At 55.2% G+C, this 25,733-nt stretch overlaps 1 protein-coding gene across 6 annotated transcripts in view; it reads left to right on the forward strand.

The window, feature by feature from the left end:
* Positions 1–1,666: 1,666 nt before the first annotated feature.
* ARHGEF18 (Rho/Rac guanine nucleotide exchange factor 18) overlaps positions 1,667–25,733 on the forward strand; it is an 81,070-nt gene continuing 57,003 nt past the window's right edge. The window contains exons 1-10 of one of the 6 annotated variants that reach the window (XM_082732695.1): positions 1,667–1,882; positions 12,575–12,696; positions 18,992–19,251; positions 19,905–20,055; positions 20,729–20,843; positions 21,941–21,998; positions 22,311–22,355; positions 22,815–22,892; positions 24,194–24,296; positions 24,432–24,573. In XM_082732695.1, coding sequence (XP_082588821.1) covers positions 12,682–12,696; positions 18,992–19,251; positions 19,905–20,055; positions 20,729–20,843; positions 21,941–21,998; positions 22,311–22,355; positions 22,815–22,892; positions 24,194–24,296; positions 24,432–24,573 — 967 coding nt within the window. In that variant the 5' untranslated portion in view covers positions 1,667–1,882; positions 12,575–12,681. Of the gene's footprint in view, positions 2,316–2,989; positions 3,334–12,574; positions 12,701–15,491; positions 16,015–18,991; positions 19,252–19,904; positions 20,056–20,728; positions 20,844–21,940; positions 21,999–22,310; positions 22,356–22,814; positions 22,893–24,193; positions 24,297–24,431; positions 24,574–25,733 lie in introns of those variants that run through there. The other 5 variants (XM_082732697.1, XM_082732694.1, XM_082732696.1 and 2 more) reach the window with 5 other exon arrangements.

Here is a 25,733-nt window from a genome sequence, read left to right on the forward strand (position 1 = left end):
CTCCCGGCACCTGCACCGTGAAGTGATGGCGTCTGGGTGGGTCTCTGGGGCTCTTCCCCCTCTGAGCCATCTTGTCCCCACCTCTGCCCCTTCGTTCCCTGCATAAGCACCCCCCACCCCGATGACGCCCATCAATCACGCTTCCAATCTGGACCCCAAGGTCCTGTAGGTCTGAGCCCCCAGACTCACCTTCCGGCCTCACCCCCACCACACAGGCATTCCCCCCAACACACCAAGCTCAGTCCTACCCCCTGGCCTTTGTCCCTGCAGCTCCTGGCCCATGGAATGTCCCAGATCTTCATTTACACGCCTGGATCCCTGTGGGCCTCCCCCACCCACCGCCACCCCCGGGGAAACGGAGCCTCCACCCCACCCGCTCTGCCTCCCATCACCAGGTTTGCTTCCTTTCACGGCAATTAATTACGGGGTGGGTCTGTTTCCTGCCTCACAGCAGGCCTCCAGCCCTCCGGAGTGGGGGTGGGGGGTGGGGGGTGGGGGGGTGGGTGGTGGTGGTGGTGGTGGTGTTGTGTCTGTCCTGCTCACCACCATCCCACCCCCTCTACAAAAAGGCCCAGTATACAGTAGGGGCTCAGTAAATGCGTGTTGCATTCAACAAGGAACCAGCGGTTACAGAATGGCTTGTGCCCGTGAATCTGTGTGCTTCCCTGTCTCCTTGTGTCCTGCATGTGTCTTGTGTTTGTAAGTTTCTGTGGCGTTTGCCACCGCGTCGCTACCTCTCAGGGCGGCCCCGTTTCCAGGTACCAGCGTGATGTTACCAACCTCGGGGCTCGGAAGGATCCACTGTCCAGTATCACCGCCTCCCCCCAGGCAGCTGCAATAGTCGTAAACAACGTCAAGAACATGGATAAGAGGCGCCTGGGTGGCTCCGTGGGTTAAGCCTCTGCCTTCGGCTCAGGTCATGATCTCAGGGTCCTGGGATCGAGTCCCGCATCGGGCTCTCTGCTCAGCGGGGAGCCTGCTTCCCTCTCTCTCTCTCTCTCTGCCTGCCTCTCTGCCTACTTGTGATCTCTCTCTGTCAAATAAATAAATAAAAATCTTTAAATTAAAAAAAAAAAAAGAAGAAGAACATGGATAAGAGAAGAAAACAAAGCAAAATAATTAGGGAGGGCTGAGTTTCTTCATTTTATTACAGTCCACCATACACGACATAAAATCTACCATTTGAACCATTTCTAAGCATACAGTTCAGTGGCATTAAGTACACGGTGTTGGGTTTAAGGGGTTATTACTTTCATTCTTGACATGATTTATTCAACTGTAAGTTTATATAATTGAACGTTTAGGACGGCAGCATCTAACCCCCAGCCGGAGAAACTCCCCACCCTCTTACAAAAGGCTTCTCGAGCAGGAGGGGGGGGCAGCAGCTGGCTCTCCCTTTCTGTGTCTCCCCTCTGGCCTCCCGGTGTGCACGCCCAAGTGCCCGTGTGGGATTCCTCCTGTCCCCATTCAGAACGACGCCATCACACCCCTGAGCGCGAGTGTGCTCACCCTTCTCTGAGCATAAAGGAGCCTGGGTGGGCCCCACGTGCCCCCTGGGGTCTCTGCAGGTACACCACTCTGCATACCCCCACGTCTACCTGGACCCACAGGTATCCACGCACCCACCCACCGGGGGACCCATGTCTGTGCACAGGAAGCACGACTAGGAGTCGGCAAGTGCTGCCTATGAGGGCTTCTTTGAGGCGGCGGGGAAGGGGAGCAGGGAGAGAGGTGATTATTAAACATTTACCGCAACACCTTGGGGACTCCTGTGTGTACCCACACACACGCTGGTGCAGGTTCCTAGGGGTCTGAGAGCTGCGACTCTGCGGATACACACGGCTGGCATGTCCCACGCATTTCTGCGCCCCGGCGGACCCTGGTGAGGCCCTGGCACCCTGTTCCTCTCCGGCAGGCAGCTCCACAGGAAGCCGCTGGGGTGGGGGTGAGAGCGCCCAGGCTCCCCGCCCCCTCCCCCCTCCCCATCCCGGCCCCAGCTCTCAAGACACCTGCGCGTCTGGGGCTGAGTGCTTGGGGGAGGCTCCCTGCTTCTGGAGCCCAGCCTGCGGCGCTGTGTGCTCAAGCCCCCTGCCCGGGCGCATGGCTGGGGTCGGCAGAGACGCCAAGCAGGCGGGCTGGCAGTTGAGGAAGAGGAAGTTGGGGCAGAGTTAGGTCATCCTGCGGTTCCCACTGGGGGCCCTGACCCACCCGTGCTCCCCCTGGGCCTCCTGGAAACCTTAGCCAAGGGTCTTGGGGGCCGCAGGAGCTGGTAGCCGGGCCGGGGGCCCACAGCAGCGAGGACAAGCCTCCCTCTGGTGAGTCACCGTCACAGGGGTGTGCGGGACAGAGGGATCAACACAGAGAGTGGTGGTGGGGCTGGGCAGTGGGGGAGTCCCCAGGGCAGCAGACAGACCACCCATGGTTTCTCCCCAGCTGGTGCTCAGCCTGCTCCCTGAGTGGGCGGGCAAGGCTGTTTGACCGGGGGATTGGTTTACAGGGGTCTGCGCGCCCCCAGAGGTCACCCCAGGGGGCTGGGGTCCGTGACACGTGCAGCCCACAAGACAGGAAGAGGGGGCTCCTTGTAGCCAAAGCCTCCATGGGGGATCCTGCCAGGGGGCAAATGGGGGTGTTCGCTGTGCAGAGTCCCCAGGCACACTTCCTAACCTGGATCCCTGGGGCTCCCCCCAGCCCCGGGCCCCCTGAAGCAGAATCTGTAGATTGGGGCTTAGGTGTCTGACTTTCACAACAAACACTGTCTGCTAAGGTTGCTGTCTGAGAGCCAGTCCTGAGGAGGGCGGCCCCCCCAATCCTCCAAGGTCAGTTGAGGATGAGGGGGACCCTCCTCCAGGCAGCCCTCCAAGTCAAGCTCTGGCTGCGAGAAGGCGCCCCCGGCTCCCACTGAGGCCCACCTTGGGGAGCCTCACACCCGCCCCCCTGGGGAGCAGCCGGAAGGCTGCGGTCTGAGCAGGGCACACCCAGACTTGCTTCCGGCCCCGCCCCAGGGCCGCACAACTAGTGGGAGGCTTTGTTTTTTCTTTGGGTTTTTGTTTTGTTTTGGTTTTGGTTTTAAGATTTTATTTATTTATTTGACAGACAGAGATCACAAGTAGGCAGAGAGGCAGGCAGAAAGAGAGGAAGGGAGGCAGGCTCCCTGCTGAGCAGAGAGCCGGATGCGGGGCTTGATCCCAGGATCCTGGGACCATGACCTGAGCCGAAGGCAGAGGCTTAACCCACTGAGCCACCCAGGCGCACCTAGTGGGAGGCTTTGTGCATCTGAGGGTCTGGCAGGCCCCAGGAGCAGCCCGGAGGGAGAGAACTGGGAGAGTGGAGCTGGTGAGTCAGGCTGGGGGCATACTGGGGGCATATGGGGAAAGCCTTGAATGCCACACTCAGGGGGCTGATTCTCCAGAGTGTTCAGCTGGCCCAATCACCTGCAGGTCTGCAGAAGGGCCCTGCTGATCAAGTGCAGCCCAGGGAGAGCTGCCCCCACTCTCCGCCATCTGTGGGTTTTCTAGCCTCAGCTAGGAGTCTCTCTGGGAGGGCTTCCTGGAAGAAGCAGACTTTTCATGGGAATGTCAGTTGCACACACATTGGTGTGTCTCCTCTGGGCAGTGCTCCCCATGTAGCCTCAGGCCCTCAGCACCTGATGCATGGCTGGACACGGGCTGGTGCTCGTGCTGGGGATGACGGCATGGCTGTGTCGGCCAGGAGTGGGTTCAGATCCTGGCTCCCCTCGCTCCGAGTGGCCACAGGCGAGGGACTTCACTACTCTGGTCCTGTTTGCGCCTCTGTGAAAGGGTTGTCTCGGGCCTTGCACGTGAAATCTGAACACAGAGCCCAGCCCACCCCAGGAGCTCTGAAAATACGGTCAGCCTGCCCGGTCCCGGTAGCCTGTCCCCTTGCTTCAGCTGCCCTAGAAGGCTTGCAGATAACCCTTCGGGAAGGGTCGCAGAAGACAGAAGAGTGACAGCCTTCTCCTCCAAGGGGATGGTGGTGGGCCAGGATGCGAGGAAGGAGAAGGCCTTGGTCCTCTCATCAGGGACAGCAGCTTACGGCTGGGAGGTCACAGAAAAGATTTGGGGAGCGGAGGAGGGCGTCAGCAGGGAACAAAGGCAGAATTTCTCAGCACCGGGAGTGAGGCTGCAGTAGAGAGGATCGGCCACCAGGGGGCAGCGCTGGCATGGCCAGGCGCGGACCTGCACGGGGACGCCCGCCCACCCGACCTCACACCCAGCCCAGACCCCCAACTCACAGGCGCACAACCCCACAGACACACAGAAACCCAGGCAGGAACCCGAACCCCTCACAGATATGGGACACAGATCCCCCCACGTCCCGGGTGAGCCGTGTAGATCCAACCCCGCGATGCCAACGGGCATTCAGGTGTATATATATACATATACATACATATTTAATGCCCATTTAACAAGACTCAGCTGGAAACGGGAAGGAAATCCTGCCATTTGGGACAACTTGGATGGACTTGGAGGGCGTTCTGCTAAGTGCAATGAGTCAGACAGAGAAAGACAAATATGTATGATCCCACTTGTAGTGTGGAATCTACAAACAGCACCCAGAGTCATGGATAAAGAGATCAGATTTGTGGTTTCCAGGGGCAGGGGGTCAGGGAGGAGAAGATTGGAGGAAGAGGATCAAAAGGGACAAACGTCCAGTTGGGAGATAAATAAGTCCTGGGGATGTAACCGACGGCGTGGTGGCTAGCGTTGGCACGGCTGTGTGGTATAGGGGAGAAGTTGCTAGGAGAATAGATCCTAAGAGTTCTTATCACAAGGGGGAAAAAAGATGTTTTTTTTCTTTTTGGGGGATGAATCTTTTTTTCCCATATCTGTAAGAGGTGATGGGTATTAAGTAAACTTGTGGTGATCGTTTCACGGCACCGTTTAGTGAGATCGTGCTGTATGCCTTAAATTTACATACTGCTGTGTGTTCATTATATCTCAATAAAACTGGTGGGGGGGCACCTAGATGTTCATATTCACCTCCACATAGGCAAGTTCGCACTCAAGATTTGCTCTCAAACACACCCTCGCAGACATGAAAATACATACTCTATGTGCAAACCCACAAACCCAAAAAAATCACAGACGATGGCACACACACACACACACACACACACACACACACACTCGGACATTCAGGTACACACAGGTTGACCTCAGGACCCAGTCTAGACTTGCTTTCTGAGGACCCCAGTGTCACCACCACTCACACTGCTGTCTTTGGCTCCTTCTGGGAATGTCTTGTCCAGCCAGGGTGAGAGGCTTATGGGTCAAGGAAGGGTTTGGGGGTTGTACTAAGGGCTTGGCCTCCCCCCAGTCTGGAGTCCCTGGGCCCCCAACCCAAAACCCCAGCCCCCCTGCCCTAGCCCCAAGCTCCCATCAGCTGATGCCTCTGGCAGCCCCTGGCCGGAGTCTCCGCCCCTCCTGCTGGCAGACCCATCTTGGCAGGGATTCCCAGGCAAGCTCCGGCTTCCTCCCCTTGCTGTTCACCCACACTCTCGCGCGCGGGGGCCCCCATGGCTAACTCGGGGCTCAACCACTCCTGGCCAGCCCTCTCCAAGCTGTGGCTGAAGCGGTGGGCCTTCAAGAGAGGTAAGGGGGCGGGCAGTGACCAGCAGGCAGGGCTCCCTGGACAGCCTGGAGCCTTTTCTTGGCCCGGGACACACACTCAGCCTGATCCAGCCCCAAGTTCCATGACCCCTAGCTCCCCCAACACCCACAGAACACCACAGACTTCTGTGGTCCCTCTTACTTCAGAGGAGTCTCCCCAGGCTCAGCCAGGACCTTGTCTCAGGAAGACAATTTGTGGAAAGAGAATCCACCCCAGAACTCCTGTCTGGGTAGCCCGGTGACTTCCCGGGGGTTCCTGATGCTGTTTGCTCCAGAATGGCTGCAGGACGGAGACTCACGGAGTTTGGAGACTCCCAGGGGTTCTGGTAGATGCCTCCCTTGAACACACAGACATTGTCTGGTGGCAACCCCCTCCCAAGTCCTAGGGCCTCAGTTTACCTCTGTGGGGGTAAGAGGCCCTCATAGTACATCCCCCCAAGGTGTGGGTGAATTGCTTTGGCAAATAGACGCTTCTCCTTAAATCTCGAGGCAAGAAGATAGCCAGACAGTGTCCTGGGCCACAGGGCGTGGAGCCTCCTGTGCCTCCCACCTTTGCACAACCCTCCCCCACCCCAGTCAGGCCCGCCCACTGCTCAGCCTCAACAGGTCCTAGCCACTGCCACCTGCATGAGTCAAGTACTGGTCCAGGGTGGCGGTGGGTGCCCGTGAAGGAGGGAGACCAGCGAGAAGATTCCTTAGCTCATTCTCCCCGCAGACTCCGTTTGAGGGCCAAATGGGTAGCAGGCACCCTGCTTGAGTCAGGAAGGAGGTGGGAGTATCAGAGGCCCTGGAGGCTGGGTTGGGAAGAGAGAGGGTGGTGTGGAGCTCGAGATGCAACAGTAGTGAGAATGATGAACCCTCGTGATGTTCAGAGAGGTTGAGTGACTTGCTCGAGGTCCCACAGCAAGCACATGCTGGAGGAACCAGGATTGAAGAACAATTCTATTCCAAGGCCACCTTTGTGGTGTGTTCTGGCCAGCAAACAAAGCTGCCAGTGCAGGCACCTGGAGGGCCTGGGGAGGGTTTATAAATCCACCAGTGATGGCAATACCAGAGAATGAGCTCATCAACCAAGGACCACCAAAGGGCTTATCTGTGACCCAGATCCTTACGAAGTTCCAGCCCATCTTCCAGCCCAGGCAGACTGAGACTGATTCACAGGCTGACAAGTAGGGGAGTGAGCTAGGGAACCAGCAGTAATTCCTACACCCTTTTATGGCTGGTGCTGCAGGGGCTGATGGTGGAAGAGGCTGCCTGGAACCTAAATCCAGGCTTCTCAGCGTGAAGCATGGTGCTGAGGAGCAGAGTCTTTCCTGACAACGTCCTTCCAATCTTTAGCCCTCGGGGGTGGGGAGACAGATAGGCGGGGGCTTTTTGTACGCCACTTAAGCTCTGCAACTGGCCATCTGGGCACCTAATGGGCCTTCCTGGGAAAATGACGGGATTGGATTCAAGGAAGCAAACAAGGCTAAGGAGAGGGTGGGTGGGACCTACAGGGAGGTTCCCCCACTGAATGTGTAAGGAACGCATTTTGTGTCTTAACTCGGTTTCCTTCTTGCCTATCTTCTCTGACTCTCTTCTACCTCCCTTCCATCTACATGTCTTCCCCTCATCCCCTCAGAATGCCATCTCCTGAGGTTAATGCCTCACTGCCTCTAAACACAGACACACCACCTATCCCAACTACCCATCCATCCATCAACACATGCATCCATCCATCCATCCGTCCACCCATTCCTCCATCCATCCAACCATCCACCCATCTAACCATTCATCCTTCTAACTGTCTATGCATCCATCCATCCATCCAAATAGCCAGCCAGCCAAGCATCCATCCATCCAGTCATCCCAGCATCCATCCATCCATTTATATAAGCATCTGCCCATCTAACTATCTCTCCAGCCAACCATCCACCCATTCATTCATCCAACCATCCAGCCAGACAACTATCCATTCATCCAGCCAGCCAGCTAATTAGCCAACTACCTAATCATCCATCCATCTATCCATCTGTCCAGCAATTTAATCTCTCGCTCATCCAATCACCCACTCATCCATGCATCCATCCAATCATTTATTCACCCACCTGTCCAGTCATCAGCTTACCACAAGATAGCCTGGTGGTCATAAACCCCTGCTTTCGAGTTGGAAACCCCTGGGTTCACAACCCAAATCTTCCTCTTACCAATATGGTGTGACCTTGGGCAAGTCTCTAAGCCTCAGTTTCTTCTTTTGTCAAGTGGGGACGTGGGGGTTGTTTTAAGGTTAGAACAATGCAAAGTATATGGCAGATTAAACAGAAGGCAAGGCATAAAGGAAATGATCAATACACCTAAGATTTTACTACTTGGGGCTTGGAGATGTTAAAGTGGGACAGACACAGTATTTTCCCTCATGGACTGCATGGTCTGGAACAGGGGTCAAAAAACTTTTTTCTGAAAAGAGCCAGAGAATAAATATTTTCAGCTTTGTGGGTCACCTACTCTGATGCAATTACTGAATTCTGCTGTTATAGCATGAAATCCGCCATAGATCATGCATACACAAATGGGCATGACTTCTGCTAATAAGGCCTTATTTATAAAATCAGATGTTGAGCCAGATTTGGCCCATGGGGCTCCTGGTCTAGAAGGGAACAAGTAAACCAATCACAGTGCAACAGGGTGGTTAAAATTGTGGTTGATGATCGTTTGTGTGGGGAAGACCCCAACAAGAATTGTGGTTGTGTAGGGAAAGAAATAGCGAGAGCTGAATTTCAGACGGTGACAGAGGAAAGAAGAGAGGATGGATGGAGGAATGTCCGGGAAGTCACACGGGCAGGGCTTGGTGTCCTGAGGGGTAGTGAGTAGGTAAGACTGGTCTCCAGGTTTCTGGCCAGGTCACTGGGAAGAGAGTGCATTCACAACAGCTATAGGGACACAGTAGGAGGAGAGAAAAGAAATTTGATCCTCACAGCTTGAGGTTGGGGTATGGGTGGAAATACTAGGCAGCAAGACCAGAGGCCACTGGAAATAATGCCTGGGGGTGGGGGAGAGAATCTTCAACCAAAACCAGAGCTCACTGTGCAACATCAGAGCCAGAGCTTGATCTGTGAGCAGCATCGGGGTTCAACCTGTGGCATTAGGATAGGAACTCGGTCTATGACACCAGGATCAGGACCAGTCTCTGATGTTAGGATTGGGGCTTAGTCCACGACACCAGGATGGGGCTCAGTCTATGATATTGGGATTGGAGCTCAGTCTATGACATCAAGACGGGGCTCAGTCTCTGATATCGGAATTGGAGCTCCATCCACCACACCAGGATAGGGCTCAGTCTGGGACTGGAGCTCAGTCCATGACATCAAGATGGGGCCCAGTCTCTGATATTGGGATCAGAGCTCAGTCTATGACCCCAAGACGGGACTCAGTCTTTGGTATTGGGATCAGAGCTTACTCTCTGATAATGGGATTGGAGCTCTCAGTCCATGACTCCAGGATGGGGCTCCGTCTATGACACCTGGATCAAAGTTCAGTCTATGACCCTGGGCATCAGAGCTTATAGTCTGTGACACAAAGATTGGGTCAGCATGAGATGAGAGTTGAAAGCATCATCAAAGTCAAGTCCGGCCAGTTCTTGGGTCGGAAACTTCCACAGAAAGAGTAAATTCATCCTTGGCCTTTCACTTTCAGCCTGCAGATCCCAAACCCCCAGGGTTTGCAGATTCAAGGTCTGAGGTTCTGCCTGTGGTCTCCACAAGCTGTCGAGGCCTCAGGCCTCCATGAGACCCCCTGCCCAGTGAAGAAGGCAGACCCTTTGGTCTTTCCTGAGACCCCCGGCGTGCTTGGCCAAGGGATGGGACTGACCCTCAGACCAGTTCCTCCTCCTCCTCCTCCAGGCTCGCCTCAGCCTCCTGGACCCACCCCCACATCTGGTTTTTCTCCTGCACGGCCTGCTTGTTTGGTCCGGACATTTCTCTGAGTCATAGATGCCGCCTTGGCTTCAGGGTGGGGAAGGGGGGGGGGATACAAGTCTTAAATGAGGTAGTGCAGAGCAGAGTCCCTCCGTCAGCCTGGGCGGGGAGCTGGGAGAGCGGGGAGGGTGGAAGCCATGGCGTTCTCACACACGGTGGCAGGCCCAGACATTGTCTACCCTGAAAGAAACGGAGCTGAAGGCCATAAGCACCCACCCAATCAAAATTCAGCAAGGGGCCCCGGCGATATTTGGGGGCAACAATTCCATTGAGATCAAATTCACATATCCTAGGATTCATCCGTTTAATGGGTACAAGTCAATGACTTCCAGTACATTCAGTGTTACGCAACCATCACCACAAAGCATTTTATTATTTTTTTTTAGATTTTATTTATTTATTTGACAGAGAGAAATCACAAGTAGACAGAGAGGCAGGCAGAGAGAGAGAGAGGGAAGCAGGCTCCCCGCTGAGCAGAGAGCCCGACGCGGGACTCGATCCCAGGACTCTGAGATCATGACCTGAGCTGAAGGCAGTGGCTTAACCCACTGAGCCACCCAGGTGCCCACCACAAAGCATTTTAGAACATCCTCATCACCCCAGTAGAAATCCGTATCTTCCAGCTGTCCCTCCACCCCCAAAATTCCCCCCACAGCCTCAGGCAACCACGAATCTGCTTCCTCTGTCTATAGATTCACCTATCCCAGACAGTCTATATAGAGGGACTCGCACAGCATGTGGTCTAGTCAGCTGGCGTCTTGACTTACAATGTTTTCAAGGTTGACCCCCCACCGTGTAGCAGGTGTCAGAACTTTGTTTTCGTGGCTGAATACTATTCCACTGTAGGTCTCCACCACATCTTGTGTCTCTCTCTCTCTATTCGTCCTTTGGTGGATATCTGGGTTTTTTCCACCTTGACCTTCTGACTATTATAAATAATGCTGCTCATAAGCTTTGGGGAAGACATACATTTTTTTAAAGATTTTATTTATTTATTAGACACAGAGCGAGAGACCACAAGTAGGCAAAGAGGTAGGTAGAGAGAGAGGGGGGAAGCAGGTCCCCTGCTGAGCAGAGAGCCCGATGCGGGGCTCGATTCCAGGACCTGAGATCATGACCTGAGCCGAAGGCAGAGGCTTAACCCACTGAGCCACCCAGGCACCCCAAGACATACATTTTTATTTCCTGGAGGATATGCCTAGGTGTGGGATGGCTGGGTCACGTGAGAGCTCTATGATTTTCTATTTTAAGGGACTGCCACATAGTTTTCCGGTGTCCCAGTGCTTTTGCACACCTGCATGTGCCCACCTAATCCCTTGGCACTCATCTATTCATGAAGGGTGTTTATTTCTGCCTTGGCCATCTTCTGATGTCCTGGTTCAGAGGCCCTGGCAATTTTGTATTCATAAGAAGGCTCCTCCGGATTGTGTATGTTTCAGGGTCCCAGAACTTGGAGCAGTGTTTGCAGGTCCGTTGCCAGGAGGAGAGGGGGCGTGAGCGGGTGCAGACAGCCCTGTTGGGATAAAGGGACACCATTGACCTTCCCCTCTGCCAGACCCTTTGGAGAATGAAAGGGGATGTTGCTCATAATCACCCTGGCTCAGCGTTAAGTAGGACTGTCCCCAGCAAACCAGAACATGGGGGTCACCCAGCCACAGGGGACCCAAGCTAGCTAAAAAAACACCTGACGTCCCACTCCCCCACCCCATCTCAGCCTCACCTGAAGCCGCCATTGCGCCTGTTAAGAACTCGCTGGTCTGGTCCGTCCCTCCATGTACCCCTCCACTGGTCTCCCCTCTCCTCCGCCGCTACCCACCTCTCCAGGCCTCTCCTCCAGGTACTCTCCTGCCACCTCCCTGGTTTCAGCAGAGCCTGGGATGTCTTGAGCGGGGATGGAGGAGTGAAGGGAGTCCAGATGGCAAGACAATGCTGTGAAATGAAGTGCCTGTGAGAGAGGCACCGTAGGTGGGGAGCGGACAGAGATTTCTGGAAGAAATAGAGTGAGGTCTTGAGGCAGGCAGCCTCCGGGCAGGAATGGAGGGGGGGAGTCTCATGCAACAGTCCTGCGGGAGCACGCACAAGGCACAGAAGGAATACCCTGGGGGACTTTGGTGACTGGGCCAAGAGTCTAGGTGTTCTTCCTGCAGGCAAGGAGGAACCTCTGCAGGGATTTGAATAGGGTGATCGCTCTCACTAAGCTGTAAGAGGCAGCGGGGCAGAAAAGGGGGTACCCACTCCTCGCACAGCAGGAGGCTCAGTCCCAGACTTGATATCTCCTGACCTAGACAGCAAGAAAGATGGGCAAGACTGGCCAGGGGCCACACATGCTGGGCCCCTTCGCCCTCCGCAAAGCTCTGAAAGCATCCACATCCACCTTCCTGGTGAGGAAACTGAGCCTCAAGCTGCCTTCCACAAGGGGTGGGCAACCGTTAGCGACAGGTCCAGACAAGGACACAGTCTGCTTGACCCTAAAGCCCTGGTTTTCTCCTCTATCCCAGGGCACCAAGAGGTCCCTGAAACTCCAAATACAGCATCAGGGCAGAAGTAGCCAGAAGTCCCACCATTAGGGACCCTACAAATGTGGACGCTGGGCGCTTGAATTTGATCTCAAGGACTCACTCTATTGAATGAGGGCTTTTCTTGGCCAGAGCAGGCTTAGCCAACCAGCGTCATCTCAAGAGCCCCCTCTGACTAACTGGAGATAGCTGCTGAGATGCTGTCCCTGGTGGGGGGTGGGGACAACCTAAGGGGGTGACGGATCCGCAGGAAAGAGCCTCATGATTGAACACAACTGTCTGCCACAGGCACAGGACAAGGAGGTGATGGCATGTAGGCTGGCTTAAAAGTCATCAAGACCATCTTCCTCCACCAACCCATCTTATAGATGAGAAGACTGAGCCCCAGCGGAGCAGCAGCAGATACGAAACTCAGACGCCCGCTCCTCAGCCCTTCCGCCTTGGCCCTGACACCTGGTCCCTCCTTTCTCCACAGGGTCCGAGCCCAAGCCATGCGTCCAGCCCTTTGACCCTGAGGCTGCAGCCTCGGCCACCGAGAGCAGAGGCGGAGCCTGGAGGCCTGAGCACCCGGACTTCCCCGGCATGGAGGATACACAGGCAGGTATCCGATGGCGGAGACGGGCCGGAGCAGATGACGCCGGTGGCAGCAAGTACATTGAGACACACAGGCACTCAACCAGGCACCTTACGTGCATTTTTTTTTTTTCAGAGAACTGTCGTTAAAACTTGGCTGAGTGGTTCTGATCCCATTTTATAGAGCAGGAGACCAGAATCGCTCGTGGAAAAGGGGAGGGAGGGAGCGATCAGTAGAAGGCAGCTGAACGGACGGATGGAAGAAGGAAGAATTGATCCATGGATGGGTGGACGGACGGGAGGAAAGACGGTTAGATGGTTGGGTGGGTGGATGCAACAGGAAGACAAAGCTTCCCCGGGGAGCTCTGAGCTACAGCAGCCTCAAGTCAGGCTGAGCCGAGCAGACCATTAGGTCTCCACATGGATCAGTGACGGCCTGTGGGCGGCCCAAGAAGAGGTGTGACTTCCGGGCAGGGGTCTGACAGCTGACAGCCCTCCGCAGGCAGCCCCCTCCACGCATCTGGGGAGGCATGTCTTTACCGGGGTGGGTTGGTGGTGTTTGGCACTGCCCCCCACACTCAGGAAGGAGGGTCTGGGACAGTTAAAGCATACAGCGCAGGGCGCCTGGGTGACTCAGTGGGTTAAGTGTCTGCCTTTGGCTGAGGTCATGATCTCAGGGTCCTGGGATCGAGCCCCGCATCTATCTATCTCTCTCTCTCTCTCTCTCTCTCATCCCCCATCTGTGTCAAATAAATAAATAAAATCTTTTTAAAAAAGAAAAAATTCTTGCTTGACCCACCAGGCCTGCTAATCTGGCCCAGGTTCCCCCTCTACACCTCCAGCCAGTAAGGAACTCTTGCCAGTTGTTGGAAATCACCAGGACCTCCCAAGCCTTCAGGCTTCTGAACACCCTGTTCTTTTGATGCCTGGAATGCCCCTGCCTGTAGCTTCTGCCTAGCTGACTCCTATTTGTTCCTCAAGGCTTCACTGGCTGTCACCTCCTCCAGGAAGACACCCTGGTTGGTTCCTTCCTTCCTTCCTTCCCTCCTTCTTTTTTTATATCTAGTAGGACTTCTTGAAAATCTACGGTCTCCTAACTGGTAAGACGTAGATCTTTTCTTTTTCCTTTTCTTTCTTTTTATTTTTTTAAGTAGACTCCACACCCAATGTGGTGTTTGAACTCATGACCCTGAGATTAAGAGTCCCATGCTTTACTGACTGAGCCAGCCAGGCACCCCAAGAGGCAGAGCTTTTTTAAACTATATGAAATGTGACTGATGTGTGAAACTTGGTGAGTTCAAGAGACCACTTACGTGTCATGTGGATGCTATTTTATGTGGTCAGAAATTGGGTTTTTTTGGGTTTCGTTGTGTGATGGAAGCTGTCTAAAGATTGTCTAACTTTTCCTAATTGAGTGGTACTTAATAGGTTTCTTACACCTTTGATTACTCTGGGTTTCGTGCTTTACAAGAGAGGGGATTTTTTTTTTCTTTTTTCTTTTTTTTTTTCCTTTTTAAAGATTTTATTTATTTATTTGACAGACAAAGATCACAGGTAGGCAGAGGGGCAGGCAGAAAGAGAGAGAGGAGGAAGCAGGCTCCCCGCCGAGCAGAGAGCCCGAAGCGGAGCTCGATCCCAGGACTCTGGGATCATGACCCGAGCCAAAGGCAGAGAATTTAACCTACTGAGCCACCAGGCGCCACTAGAGGGGATTTTCTAAGTAACATTCCAATCCAGAACTCCTGTCCCTTCAGACAGAGCCTGCTGCCCCCTGCTCAGTTCTTCAACCCGCTTTCTGGAACATTCTACCATACTTGATTATAACGGCTGGGTTAAACCATCCCTCCCCCTGCATGTAGCTCTGGGAGGGCAGGGGATGGGCTGTGTGACTGCATCTGACACAGCCACGGCTCCCTCGGAGGGAGAGCCCTGACCCCCGAAATAGAACAGCAAGCACCATCAGGTCTGCTTCCGCTGGCCCTGGGCTTGCGATGGGCACACATCATCCCACTGTATCCGCACAGCAAGGACTCCTACAAGACGGCAGCCTTGCACCCATTTTTCAGATGAGAAAACTGAGACCTAGAGAGGGCTTGGGATTTGCCTGAGGTCACGCTGAGCTAGTAAAGGTCATACCAGGGATGCAAACCTTGACTGAGGTTTTCCGACCTTGCGAGCCCCTCAGGGTCCATCTGCCCTGTCATTTTTTGCTCTTCTGTTCGATACCGATCTTCTTTCTTACCTGATTAAACGGAACCAGAGAAACAACATGCTCGAAGCTGCCTGGTTGTGCCACGCTGGCCAATAGACGATGAACTAAACAACTATTCACGTTTTTAAAAACCAGTTTATCCATGTACTGTCCAACGCTGCACCCAGTAAGCCCTTCTGCAGAGTGAGCATTCCTGGGACATCTCGCCTCTGAGTCTGACGGGCGGAGCCCATCCCCCAAGGCTCCCCAGGGTCCATGCAGCGAGAGCCTGGATTTATTGCATCCTCTCTGGGGTGTCAGGGTCAGAATACACTGTTTAGTCAGATGCCTGGAAAGGTCCCCCATGGGGTCGGCTCCTGCCTTTTCTTACCCAGGCCATGTCGGAGGAAAGATTTGGGGTCCCCAGCAAAGGATGAGGCTCCCCTCCCCTGCCTCCCTCAGTGTACCTGCTGCCCGGAGCTAGGACAGCCTGTGCCCGCCGCTGCCCACCACCCCTGCCACCCCCAGCTCTGGCCAGGTTCCCACTTCTGCCTCTGGTGAGGGAGGCCAGATGCAGGAGGGGGGGGGCCCAGGCCAAGAGGCTGTCCTGACATGTTTATATTTACAGAAGGATAAAAACCAGAGACACAAGGAAACCTTTCAGGCAGCGGCAGAGGAGAACAGGAGTCAATAGAGGTTGTCCAGGCACCAGGGATGGGGCAGGAGTGATGTGGGGAAAGTAGAGACCCGCCCGGAGGCTGCTGCCCGGGTCACAGGAGGGACAGGCGACCCTGAGCCAGCCGCGACCAGAGGCGGAAGAAGAGGGACCGTGGTACATACAGGACAGAGGGAGGAGGCGGAGGCGGAGAAGGAGCGCCGCGGAGGTGGGAGGGACAAGCCTCGACAGTGCAAAGGAGAGATTCCGGAGAAAGAGAGGTCATGCCAACAGGAGGGCGCGTGCTCCGGAAGTCAAACCCGGAATTACGGCCGCTCCAACAATCCTCCTTCCCGGCGTCGGCCCAGAGGCACTGAAAGCAGGGACTCCAGCGGGCTCTCTGCACGCCCATGTTCACAGCTCGCTTCACAGCCGCCCAGCGTCGGAGCAACCCACGCCCATTGCAGGATAAATGGGTGCCAAGAGGAAGGAAGGGGTAAACACCGCGGAGAGCTCCGAGGGATCCTGCACAGCTCCTCTTACCCGGCACTTGGCATTTTCGACTTTGCATTGGATGCTTCTCTGGAAATCCCCCACGCCCAGCGTTAGCAGGGGGCCTCCCTGCCCTCCCTCACCTGCTGAGGACAGGCCCTGCCTAGCCAAATGGTCCAGGGGTGGGGTGGCAAGACGGAGCAAACAAAATGATCGGACACCCAGTTAGATTCCAATGTCAACTAGTGCAATGTTTTGGGATATACTTACACTAAAAAAGTACTTGTTGTTTATCCGAAATCCAAATTTAACTGGCAATCCTATCCTGAGGAATTTTTTTTTAAGGTTTTTTTTTTTATTTCTTTTTTTTTTTTTTAAGATTTTATTCATTTATTTGACAGAGAGAGATCACAAGCAGGCAGAGAGGCAGGCAGAGAGAGAGAGAAGGACGCAGGCTCCCAGCTGAGCAGAGACCCGGATGCAGGACTCGATCCCAGGACCCTGGGATCATGACCTGAGCCGAAGGCAGCGGCTTAACCCACTGAGCCACCCAGGCACCCCTTATTTCTTTATTTGACACACACACACACACACACAGAGCATAAATAGGGGGAGAGGCAGAGGGAGAGGGAGAAGCGAGCTCCTTGCTGAGCAGGGAGCCAGATACAGCACCTGATCCCAGGACCCTGGGACCATAACCTGAGCCAAAGGCAGACACTTAACCGACTGAGCCACCCAGGAGCTCCCCCTAAAGACTTTATTTATTTATTTGAAAGAGAGAGAGCAATACTGGGGGAAGGTACAGAGGGAGAGGTGCTCCAGAGGATGTTTTTAAAAATCACATTTATTGGGCACCTGGGTGGCTCAGTGGGTTAAGCCTCAGCCATCAGTTCAGGTCATGATCTCAGGGTCCTAGGATCCAGCCCTGCATCAGGCTCTCTGCTCAGCAGGGAGCCTGCTTCTCTTCCTCTCTCTCTGCCTGCCTCTCTGCCTACTTGTGATCTCTGTCGGTCAAATAAATAAGTTTTTTAAAAAATCTTTTAAAAAATTAAATAAAATCACATTTATTAACATCACCACCTATCTAGCTAGCTATTTATTTATTTATTTATTTATTTATTTATTTTAAAGTAACTCTACACCCAACATGGACCTTGAACTCATGACCCCAAGGTCAAGAGTCACATGCTCGGGGCTCCTGGGTGGCTCAGTTGGTTAAGCATCCGACTCTTGGTTTCAGCTCAGTTCATGATCTCAGGGTGCTGGGATCGAGCCCTCCATTGGGCTCTGTGCTCAGTGTGATGTCTGCTTAAGATTCTCTCTTTCCCTCTCCCTCTGCCCCTCTGCCTGCACTCACCTTTGTTTTCTCTCTCTCTCTCTGTTTTGAAAATATATAAATAAACCTTAAAAAAAAAAAAGTCGCATGCTCTACCCACTGAGGCAGTCAGGCACCCCTCTTGTGGGTGTTTTGTAGAGTCCATGTGGAGGGCATATCCCCTCAGTAGCCCCTTCAGGTCACCAATTGGGACAGTCCATTGAGGGCTGCCTGAGACCACAGAGATGCTGGGGCCACGTCTCAGTATTGGCTTTGCAGGAAGCAATGCGAGAGGCCCACTCACTCACTCTCCTACCCACCAAATCCTCTCTGAGGTCTGTCCCAACAAAGGTCTGAACAAGGAAAGTCCCCAGGGAACAGATCACGACAACCCAGAAGAAGAACCCTAGTCTCGAGGAGTCAGGAAGACAGCCTGGAGGGTATGCCCAAGCTGGCTTTTGAAGGATGAATAGGAGTTCTCCAGGCTGAGCTGTATGGGGGCTGGGAGAAGAGGTTTTCCAAGGAGAGGAAAAGGCAAGTTCCCTGACTGGGGGAGGGGGGGGGAAGGCAAATAGAATGATTTGGAGGGCACGAGAGAAGAGAAAAGGGATAGGAGAAGGAGAGAGACAGGAGAGAAAGAGCATAGGGCTTGCATCTGGACAGACCTGAGTTTGAGTCCGGCTCTGCCATTGGTTTCGCCCTGTGTTCCGGGGCGGGTCTTCCTGCCTCCCTGAGCCTCAGTCTTTTGATCCGGAAAGTGGGTTAACAATGCCCCCTTGTGGTGGAGTGACTGCGGCAGTAAGGATAAGGCCTGTTTAGTTTGGGGTGGCCGGGTGGCAGTGTGTTCGCGGTTGGTGGCTGCCGCGTGGTCAACCACGTCTGTGGGTCTTCAGTGTCTGACGGGGCCTGGCACACTGCGGGCGGCCTGAGGCTCCAGAGGGGCCAGAAGTGGAGGCGGCTGACCCTGGAGCCTTTTGTAATGTGCCCCCTGAGCTCCTACCTGTCCTGGAGGGAAAGGGATTGGCTTAAGCGCTCTGGGGTCGGAAGGAGCAGAGCCAGGAACAGTGGATGGGAGCCACGTGAGCGGTAGAGCGCAGGGTCCAATACTGTCCTTATTTAACATTTTGGTAACTCGTTGGCTGGCGTGGATCCCCTCCTATCATCCGACTTATAAAAACATACGACACTAACCTGATTGTTCTGGATTCCTGAGTGTGAGGGCACACCCTCTGAGTTTGTGCCCGAGGTGGGGTCCTGACCTGCCGAGATGCCCCACGCTGCCCAGGGACATTGACTGGGAGCCCCGACACGGCCTGAAACTCTGCATTAGTGTCCAGAATAACTTGGGCCTGCGCAGTTGCATTCGAAGACCTTGAACAAGCCCGGGGAAGGGGGCAGGGCTGAGGTCAAGCCCATTAGAGGGAATGCCAGCAGTGAGGTGACTTCAGGTCGAAGCCCAGACCTCTGGCCCCTTTTCAGAAATGAGGCCTTGAAGGCCCAGGTTAGACGGAGTGCTGGGGGGCCTATCCCTATTCCACCCCACCTGCCACGAGCAGGGCGCTGAGCCCCGCTTGGACGGGAGGGGGCTGGGCAGGGACTCGGTGCCGGGGTGTCTGCTGCCATCCGTCAATGCCTTCCTCTCCCCTTCCCCAACACCGGCCAACAGGAGGACGGTATGCCTGGGCAGCTCGGGGACAGCCTGGAGGACCTCAGCCTGGACTTGGGGGCCCTGCAGGGCAGCGAGTATCTCCAGGATCTGGGCCTTGGGACCTTTTCCCGCAGCCAGCCTGGGGAAGCCAGGGACAGCGGTCCCCCCAACGAAGAGGCCGGAAGAACATCGACCGTGTCCTGCCCCGCGGAGTCCCAGGGCCTGCCTCGGAGACGCAGCTGGGAGAGGTCGCGGAGCTGCTCCGAGAGCTGGCAGAGGTCAGCGCGTGCCGCCAACAGCCTTCCGTGACACACACCTAGGACAGGGCAGGGCCGCACCCCTGCGGGCACACAGTCCTCATGCTCAGGCCAGCACCCGCACTCTGAGTGAAACACACTCCACCCCAAAATGAAGACCGCGGGCTCACGCTGCGGGCACGCACAATCCCCAACGTGCACACGTGCCCTGCAGGCTTGCACACGCACCCCGTCCACCCCATACAGAAAAGCCTTCGTGTGCGACGAGCCCGCGGGGGTGCACAGACCCACAGATGCACTTGGGATTAAAACGCAGGCGTGTGCTTGATTCCACACTCAGTAGGAGGCCAAGGCGGGCCACCCCCACCTGCCTCCCTTAACACCCTCCCCAACTCACTGCAAGTAGAAATCCAATATGATTTTTCTGCCATTCAAAGATGTTCAAAATGTGTCCACCATTCAAAGACACGGATCGCCCTGCAAATGCCCCAGCAAGGCTCCCCGGATGACCCCCGTGATGGAGGGAACCAAACACCCCTCCAGATTCTGACCACTCCTCCCTGCCCCAGAAGGATCACCCTGCGGGTCCCCCCAGACCCCTGGATGCTGGCGCCGGGGCAACCGCTGATAGAAGAGACACCCTGAAGACCTGCCTTCCTCATTTCTTCCACCAGGCTCAGCCCTGAGGCGTCAGCTGTGAAGGAGGGGCCCTGTCTCCCTCGGACGCTGGCCAGCCTTGCTCTGAACCTGCCGGGAGAGGACCTGCAGGCCTGGACCCAGGAGTGTCTGTCTGGGGATGCGGCCCCAGTAGAGCACCCAGGCAAGGTGGGTACAGACAGCCTCCAGCCAGCCACCTTGACAATGAATAGCACAACTCCGGGCCCAGAGGCCAGCGTGGCGGATGGGAAGGAGCTCCTCACTGGTAGCTGGTGGGACTTACCTGTCAAGCGGGGCTGTCCTTGGGGTACCCCAAGATTAGGCAGTCCCCGAGTACTAAGAGTCCAGCCCCAGACTGAGGGTTCTTCGCCGGGGTGGGGGGCCCACGGGAGGGGATCCCCAGTTACAAGTACAACCCATGATCCGGGGGGTGGGGGAGATCGTCTCCGCATCTTTGCAGCTAGAAGGAAGCCCCGCTCGCTCCTGCCAGATCTTGTCTCAGGTCTGTGATCCCAGCCTCAAGGGCCGTAGCCCGTGTCTGGGGCATCTTTGCCCGGGACCATGACCTGGGGAGCGATCCCTGATGGGCTGGAATCTGGAGCTCAGAGTTTTGGGGCTCTAGCCCACAGCTGAGGACATCCTTGGCCAGGACTGCAACCCACGGCTGGGGAAGGTATGGCTCCAAGCTTCAGACGCTGCTGCAGAGGTCCAGCCCCATGCCCAGGGCTGAGCGGAGCCCCTGCCTGCGGCTGGAGGTGGTGGCTGTGGACCCTTCAACTGGGGAGCTTGCCGGCACCCCTTCACTGCCTCCCTAGCTTAGCGAGATGCTTATTCCCCGCAGGAATGTGACAGCCCTGAGAAAAGAGTGAGGTCACGGTCCGTTCCCGCGTCCTTCGATGAGATCAGCTCCCTGGAAATCTCTCCGGCTTTGGACGCGCCCAGTCCAACTGCTCAAGGTAGCCCAGCCAGGGGGGCAGGGAGGGTTCCCGCATTCAAACCAAAAGGGTGGGGGTTTCTGCTGAAGGGGTCCCTGGATGGGGCCCCAGATGGGCCTGAGAGAGGAAAGACCTACTGATGGGGGGGGCGGGGGCTTAGGGTCCCATGGGCAGGAACTGGGCAGAATTCCTGGGGTGGGGGTGGGGGGCGTGTGGACGGGGAGAGGCATCCAGCACCAGCCTCTCCCCTTCCCTTTCCCCATCCCACCCCCAGGGTCTTCAGCCCCACGGGACTGCACCACTACAATCCCTTTGCTCCCCTAGGGCTCATCTTCTGTCTCTACCTCTCTCCCCTACTTTATGTCTCTCCTTATCTCTGGATCCCTGTCCTAACATCTTGTGTCTCTCTGCTTTCAGAGGGACCTGAAGTCTATAAACCCAAAGCTACCACTTTCCAGTAAGTCTCTGAGCCTGCGGCTTTCTCTGTAAGAATCAGGGGTGTCCAAGTGACTCTGTTGAATCTCTGACTCTTGATTTTGGCTCAGGTCGTGATCTCAGGGTCAGGAGATGGAGCCCCAGGTTGGCCCTGCGCTCAGCTGGGAGTCTGCTTGAGATCCTTTCTCTCTCTCTCTCTTTTGCCCCTCCCTGCCCCGCTGTCTCTATAAAATAAATAAGTAAATCTTAAAAAGAAAAAACAAGAATGGAACAACAAGCGTATCTCCTTAAGGCTCCTTGGAGCGTCCACAGGTCCACAAGCAAAGCACTTGGCACATTGTCTACCATCTTAAGACCCAGGGGTGCACCCCCGACACTGGCTCTCTGCCCTCTTTTTTTTTTTTCATTTATTTATTTTCAGTATAACAGTATCATTATTTTTTCACCACACCCAGTGCTCCATGCAATCCGTGCCCTCTATAATACCCACCACCTGGCACCCCGACCTCCCCCCCTGCCACATCAAACGGCTCTCTGCCCTCTTGATGCCTCTCCCACCAAACAGCAGGCCCCATCGGGAAGGTCTCCAGTTGTGCCAGATGGGTCACTGGGGACCCAGGCAGGGCTGGTCTGCCCCAGAGTCCTCTCACTCCTGTCTCTCCTGGGGTGGGGGCTGCTTCCAGGTTTGGAGCCCCCGGTGCTGGAGTGCATGGAAAAGGACCACGTGGAGCCCGAGCACGTGTGAGTGTCTCCCTGACAGTGGGGCGGGGACCCCAGGGGACAAGCCGCGGGGTCATGGCTGGGGTCCCACCCCAATCCCCCATAACCTGGGGCTTCTCTCCCACACCATCCTTATCCCAGAGGAGACAACCAGGCTTCTCAGAAGGGTTCTCAATAGAGCATCAGGGGAAATGGGTTGGGTCTCCCAGTCAGGGTCTGCATCAGGACCAGGGGGCCCTGTTTGGGAATCATAGCTCATCTGGGGGAACATGTCTATGACTTGGGGCACCTGTGAGTTGTTTTACCCACACTCCCCCCCTGCCCCCTGCCCAGGCTGATTGTCCAGCAGGTGCTTCAAGAACTTCGGCAGTACCATGGGTAAGTGTGGGGGAGCAGGGGCGGGAAGACAGACGCGGAGGACAAGTATGGGGGAGAAGCGGAGGGGGACAGTGCAGGAGTGGACAGGCGGGGCACAGGCGTGAAGAAGACAGGGAGACAGGGTCGAGAAACAAGGACTGGAGAGGTGGGGGGAGGGACTCATGTGGGCAAGGAGAAGGGACATGAGCCAAGGGCGAGTGAGGCCATGACGTACCTTCGTACAAATGAGAAACAGTGCCTCTTTCCCAAGACGCGGCCATTGGCTAGAAAATCTTCCTGACGTGCCGATTTTGTCTGACCAAGATGGAAAACCAGTCACAGTGACCATGGAGGGAGCACACAGTGGGAGGGATGGTGAGGTCTCCAGGGGGCACAGGGTGGGAGAGAGAAGGCAGGAGATGGGGCAGCTGGGGAAGGAGAGGCCGCTGACCCAGGGGTCTGTCCGCTCTGACCCCGCAGGGCCCGGCAGAGGGCTCGCTTGTCAGGCAGCCCCGGAGGAGCCCGCTCCAACCTCACCTGGTTCGAGTTCCTGTCTGAGTAAGTGTGCGGAGCTACCACAGGGGGGCGCTTTGGGCTGGGGCTTGCACTGATCTGCGCTCGCTTTCCCGCAGTCCTAAACTGGGGGTGGGAGGTGGAGCCCAGTCCCCTCCCTGGAACTGCCAGGGCAACGGTGGTGGGGGGGCCTGGGAAGGCTCCTCTTGCACGCTGGGAGGGCAGACGAAGACTTCCTGGAGGAGGTGACGGCTTGAGCTGGTCTTCAATGGACGAGTAGGAGTTTGCCAACCCATGGAGAGGAGTATGGGGGAAATAAAGAGAAGCCTTCCTGGAGAAAGGGCAAGGCCTGAGGAATGGTGTCAGGTGGGGCTGGGAGAAGAGGGAAGGGGAGGGAAGTCAGCAGAGGCCAGGTCACCTCGGTGACCTTAGGGAGCACCAGTCTTCGGTGACTGATGATGGGGAGCACAGGCAGGGGCTGCAGCCTGGAGGGGTGGGATCTCCCGCCAGTGAACAGGTTCTACAGGCGCTGGGTTTGTTGGCGGCTGATATTATAATGAATACAGCTGATCCTTGAACAATGCGGGCTTGAAATACACGGGTCCACTGATATATGAATTTTTTTTTCAATAAATAGAATGTAGGGCTGTAAATATATTTTCTCTCCTTTACTTTATTGTTAGAACCCAGTACCTAATAGCTCTAACACATAGGATACGTGTTCATTGACTGTAGATGGTATCCGTAAGGCTTCTGATCAACAGTAGGCGATGAGTAGTTACACTGTGGGGAGTCAGAATTTATACATGGATTTGTGACTGTGCAGGGGGTTGGGGACCCTAGCCTCTATGTTGTTTAAGGATCAACTGTATTTATTAAATGAGGGGGTACCGCTAATCCAGTAGGGGCGTGACAGCGATCTGGGGCCAGAGTGTTAGGGGAAAGAGAGGAGCGGGATTTGAGAGAGATCCCAAAGGAAGAATGAGTAGGATTTGTAAGCTGATTAGATATAGGGGTTGGGGTGAATCAGAGGGAGGAGGCAGACATGGACAGAGCCAGGAGCCAGTCTTGCGCACGGAGGGACCCCCAAGCTTGAGACCACATTGCAGTACCCTCTGTAAACCGAGCCCCACAGTTCCTGGAACTTTGCAAATATTCATAAATGTTTGTTGAGTGAATAAGTGAGAGGCAGAAGAAGAGGGTTGAGAGACCATAGAAGAGAAACAGGACTAGGGGGTGCGGGGAGGAGACAGATTCCAGGTGGGGTCCGGGAGCAATTGGCAGGACAGGCTGAAAATGGCCCTCTGGCCCTGCTGTCCCCCCTCGTCCATCTTTCCTTCCCTTAGGAGCGAGGACGGCGCCAACAAGGTTGAGCGGAGTAACAGAAGCACCAGGGTAAAGCGCAGACTGAGCTCCCTACGCTGTCGGGTCACCAGGCAGAAGGAGAAGGTCAGGGGGCTGGGCCAGGGACAACCTCCCTCTACTTTCTCCAGTTTTCCAGTACGCCCCTGGCCCTGGAGCCCCATGATTCGAGGTAGGTCTGAACGCACGAGGCGTTCTAAGGTTCACTTCTGTCCCCCACAGGGGAAGAGCCCAGTGGTTCTAAAGGACAAGGGTCAGGATGCTAGAGAGAAGAAGGAATGTGTCAACGGGCATCAGCTGGCGCAAGGGACCTTCCTTGGCCACTCCAGCTGCCCTCTTTGTGGCAAACCCTTTCTGAGCTCTGGTAAGTCCCGCGGCTCAGCCCCGGCCCTCCGGGTGGCAGCCACTTTCTCATTCTCTCACGTGGCCTCCTTTGCCTGCGGCGTCCTCATCCCGTTTCTCACCCTTGCTGGAGGCTGACCTCAGCTCCCTGGAGAGCACCAGGTCCCTTAAGGGCAAGGACCATGTGATTACCTCAGGGCCCACAAAAACACCTCTAAATCTCAGTTTTTGTCACTGCAAAAACCCGAGGCGGTGCATCAGTCAGTGAGGGCTGCCTTGCAAAATACCGCAATCTGGGTGGTTCCAACAGCAGAGCTGTCCCTTTCACCCTTGAACAGTGCAGGGGTTAGAGACGCTGACGCTCTGCCCTCCATACAAACACAGTCAACAACCACATATAACACTTAACTATCTTGACACAACAGACTAACTCCTCCCACCCCCCCCCAGAGGGGGTGGGTAACCCCTTATTCCCCTTGACTTTTAATTTAAGAATCACAGAAAAGTGGAGAGAGCAGAGACGGTCCCCTTCTAACTTTCACCCAGATTCCTGTCGTGGTGGCATTTTCCGTGACCACATTACCTCTGTCACAACTCAGGAATCAACATTATACCGTATTATTGCCTCATGTCTCCCCAAGGTTTCCTCCTCCATTTGGGTTCTCTGTGTTTCCAGACGCAACTCAGAATACTATGTTCTCTCTCATCATCCTGTCTCCCTCGTCCCCCTGGTCGGTGAGGTTTCTCGGTCTTTCCTTATTGTTCGTGACCTTGACAGTCTTGAGAGGTATTAGCCGGATGTCTAGGACAATGCCCTCCCGCGCGCCCAATCTGGGTTCATCGGGTGTTTTCTCCTAATTAGGGTTATGGGTTTGGGAAACTTCTTGCCTCATCAGGTCAGGGGGTAAGTGCTATGGATCTCACATCCCTGAGGAAATGAACCCTCATTCCCTGGTTAAGACAACATCTGCCAGGTTACTGTTCTTTCTCTCTCCCTACTCTATTTGGAAGCGAGTGACTCAATCCAGCCTTCTCGCAGGGGGGTGGAGATCAAGCCCCCACCTCCTAGAGACAATATTTGACCTTCAGGACAGCCATTTGAGATCACAGAAGACCGGAGTGGGTGGAAAGGAAAATAACGTGGGTTGCCCTTAGCGTGGTGCCTGGTACAAATGGGCAAGG

The sequence above is a fragment of the Mustela nivalis genome, assembly GCF_964662115.1.
Source record: "Mustela nivalis genome assembly, chromosome: 1".
NCBI lineage: Eukaryota > Metazoa > Chordata > Mammalia > Carnivora > Mustelidae > Mustela > Mustela nivalis.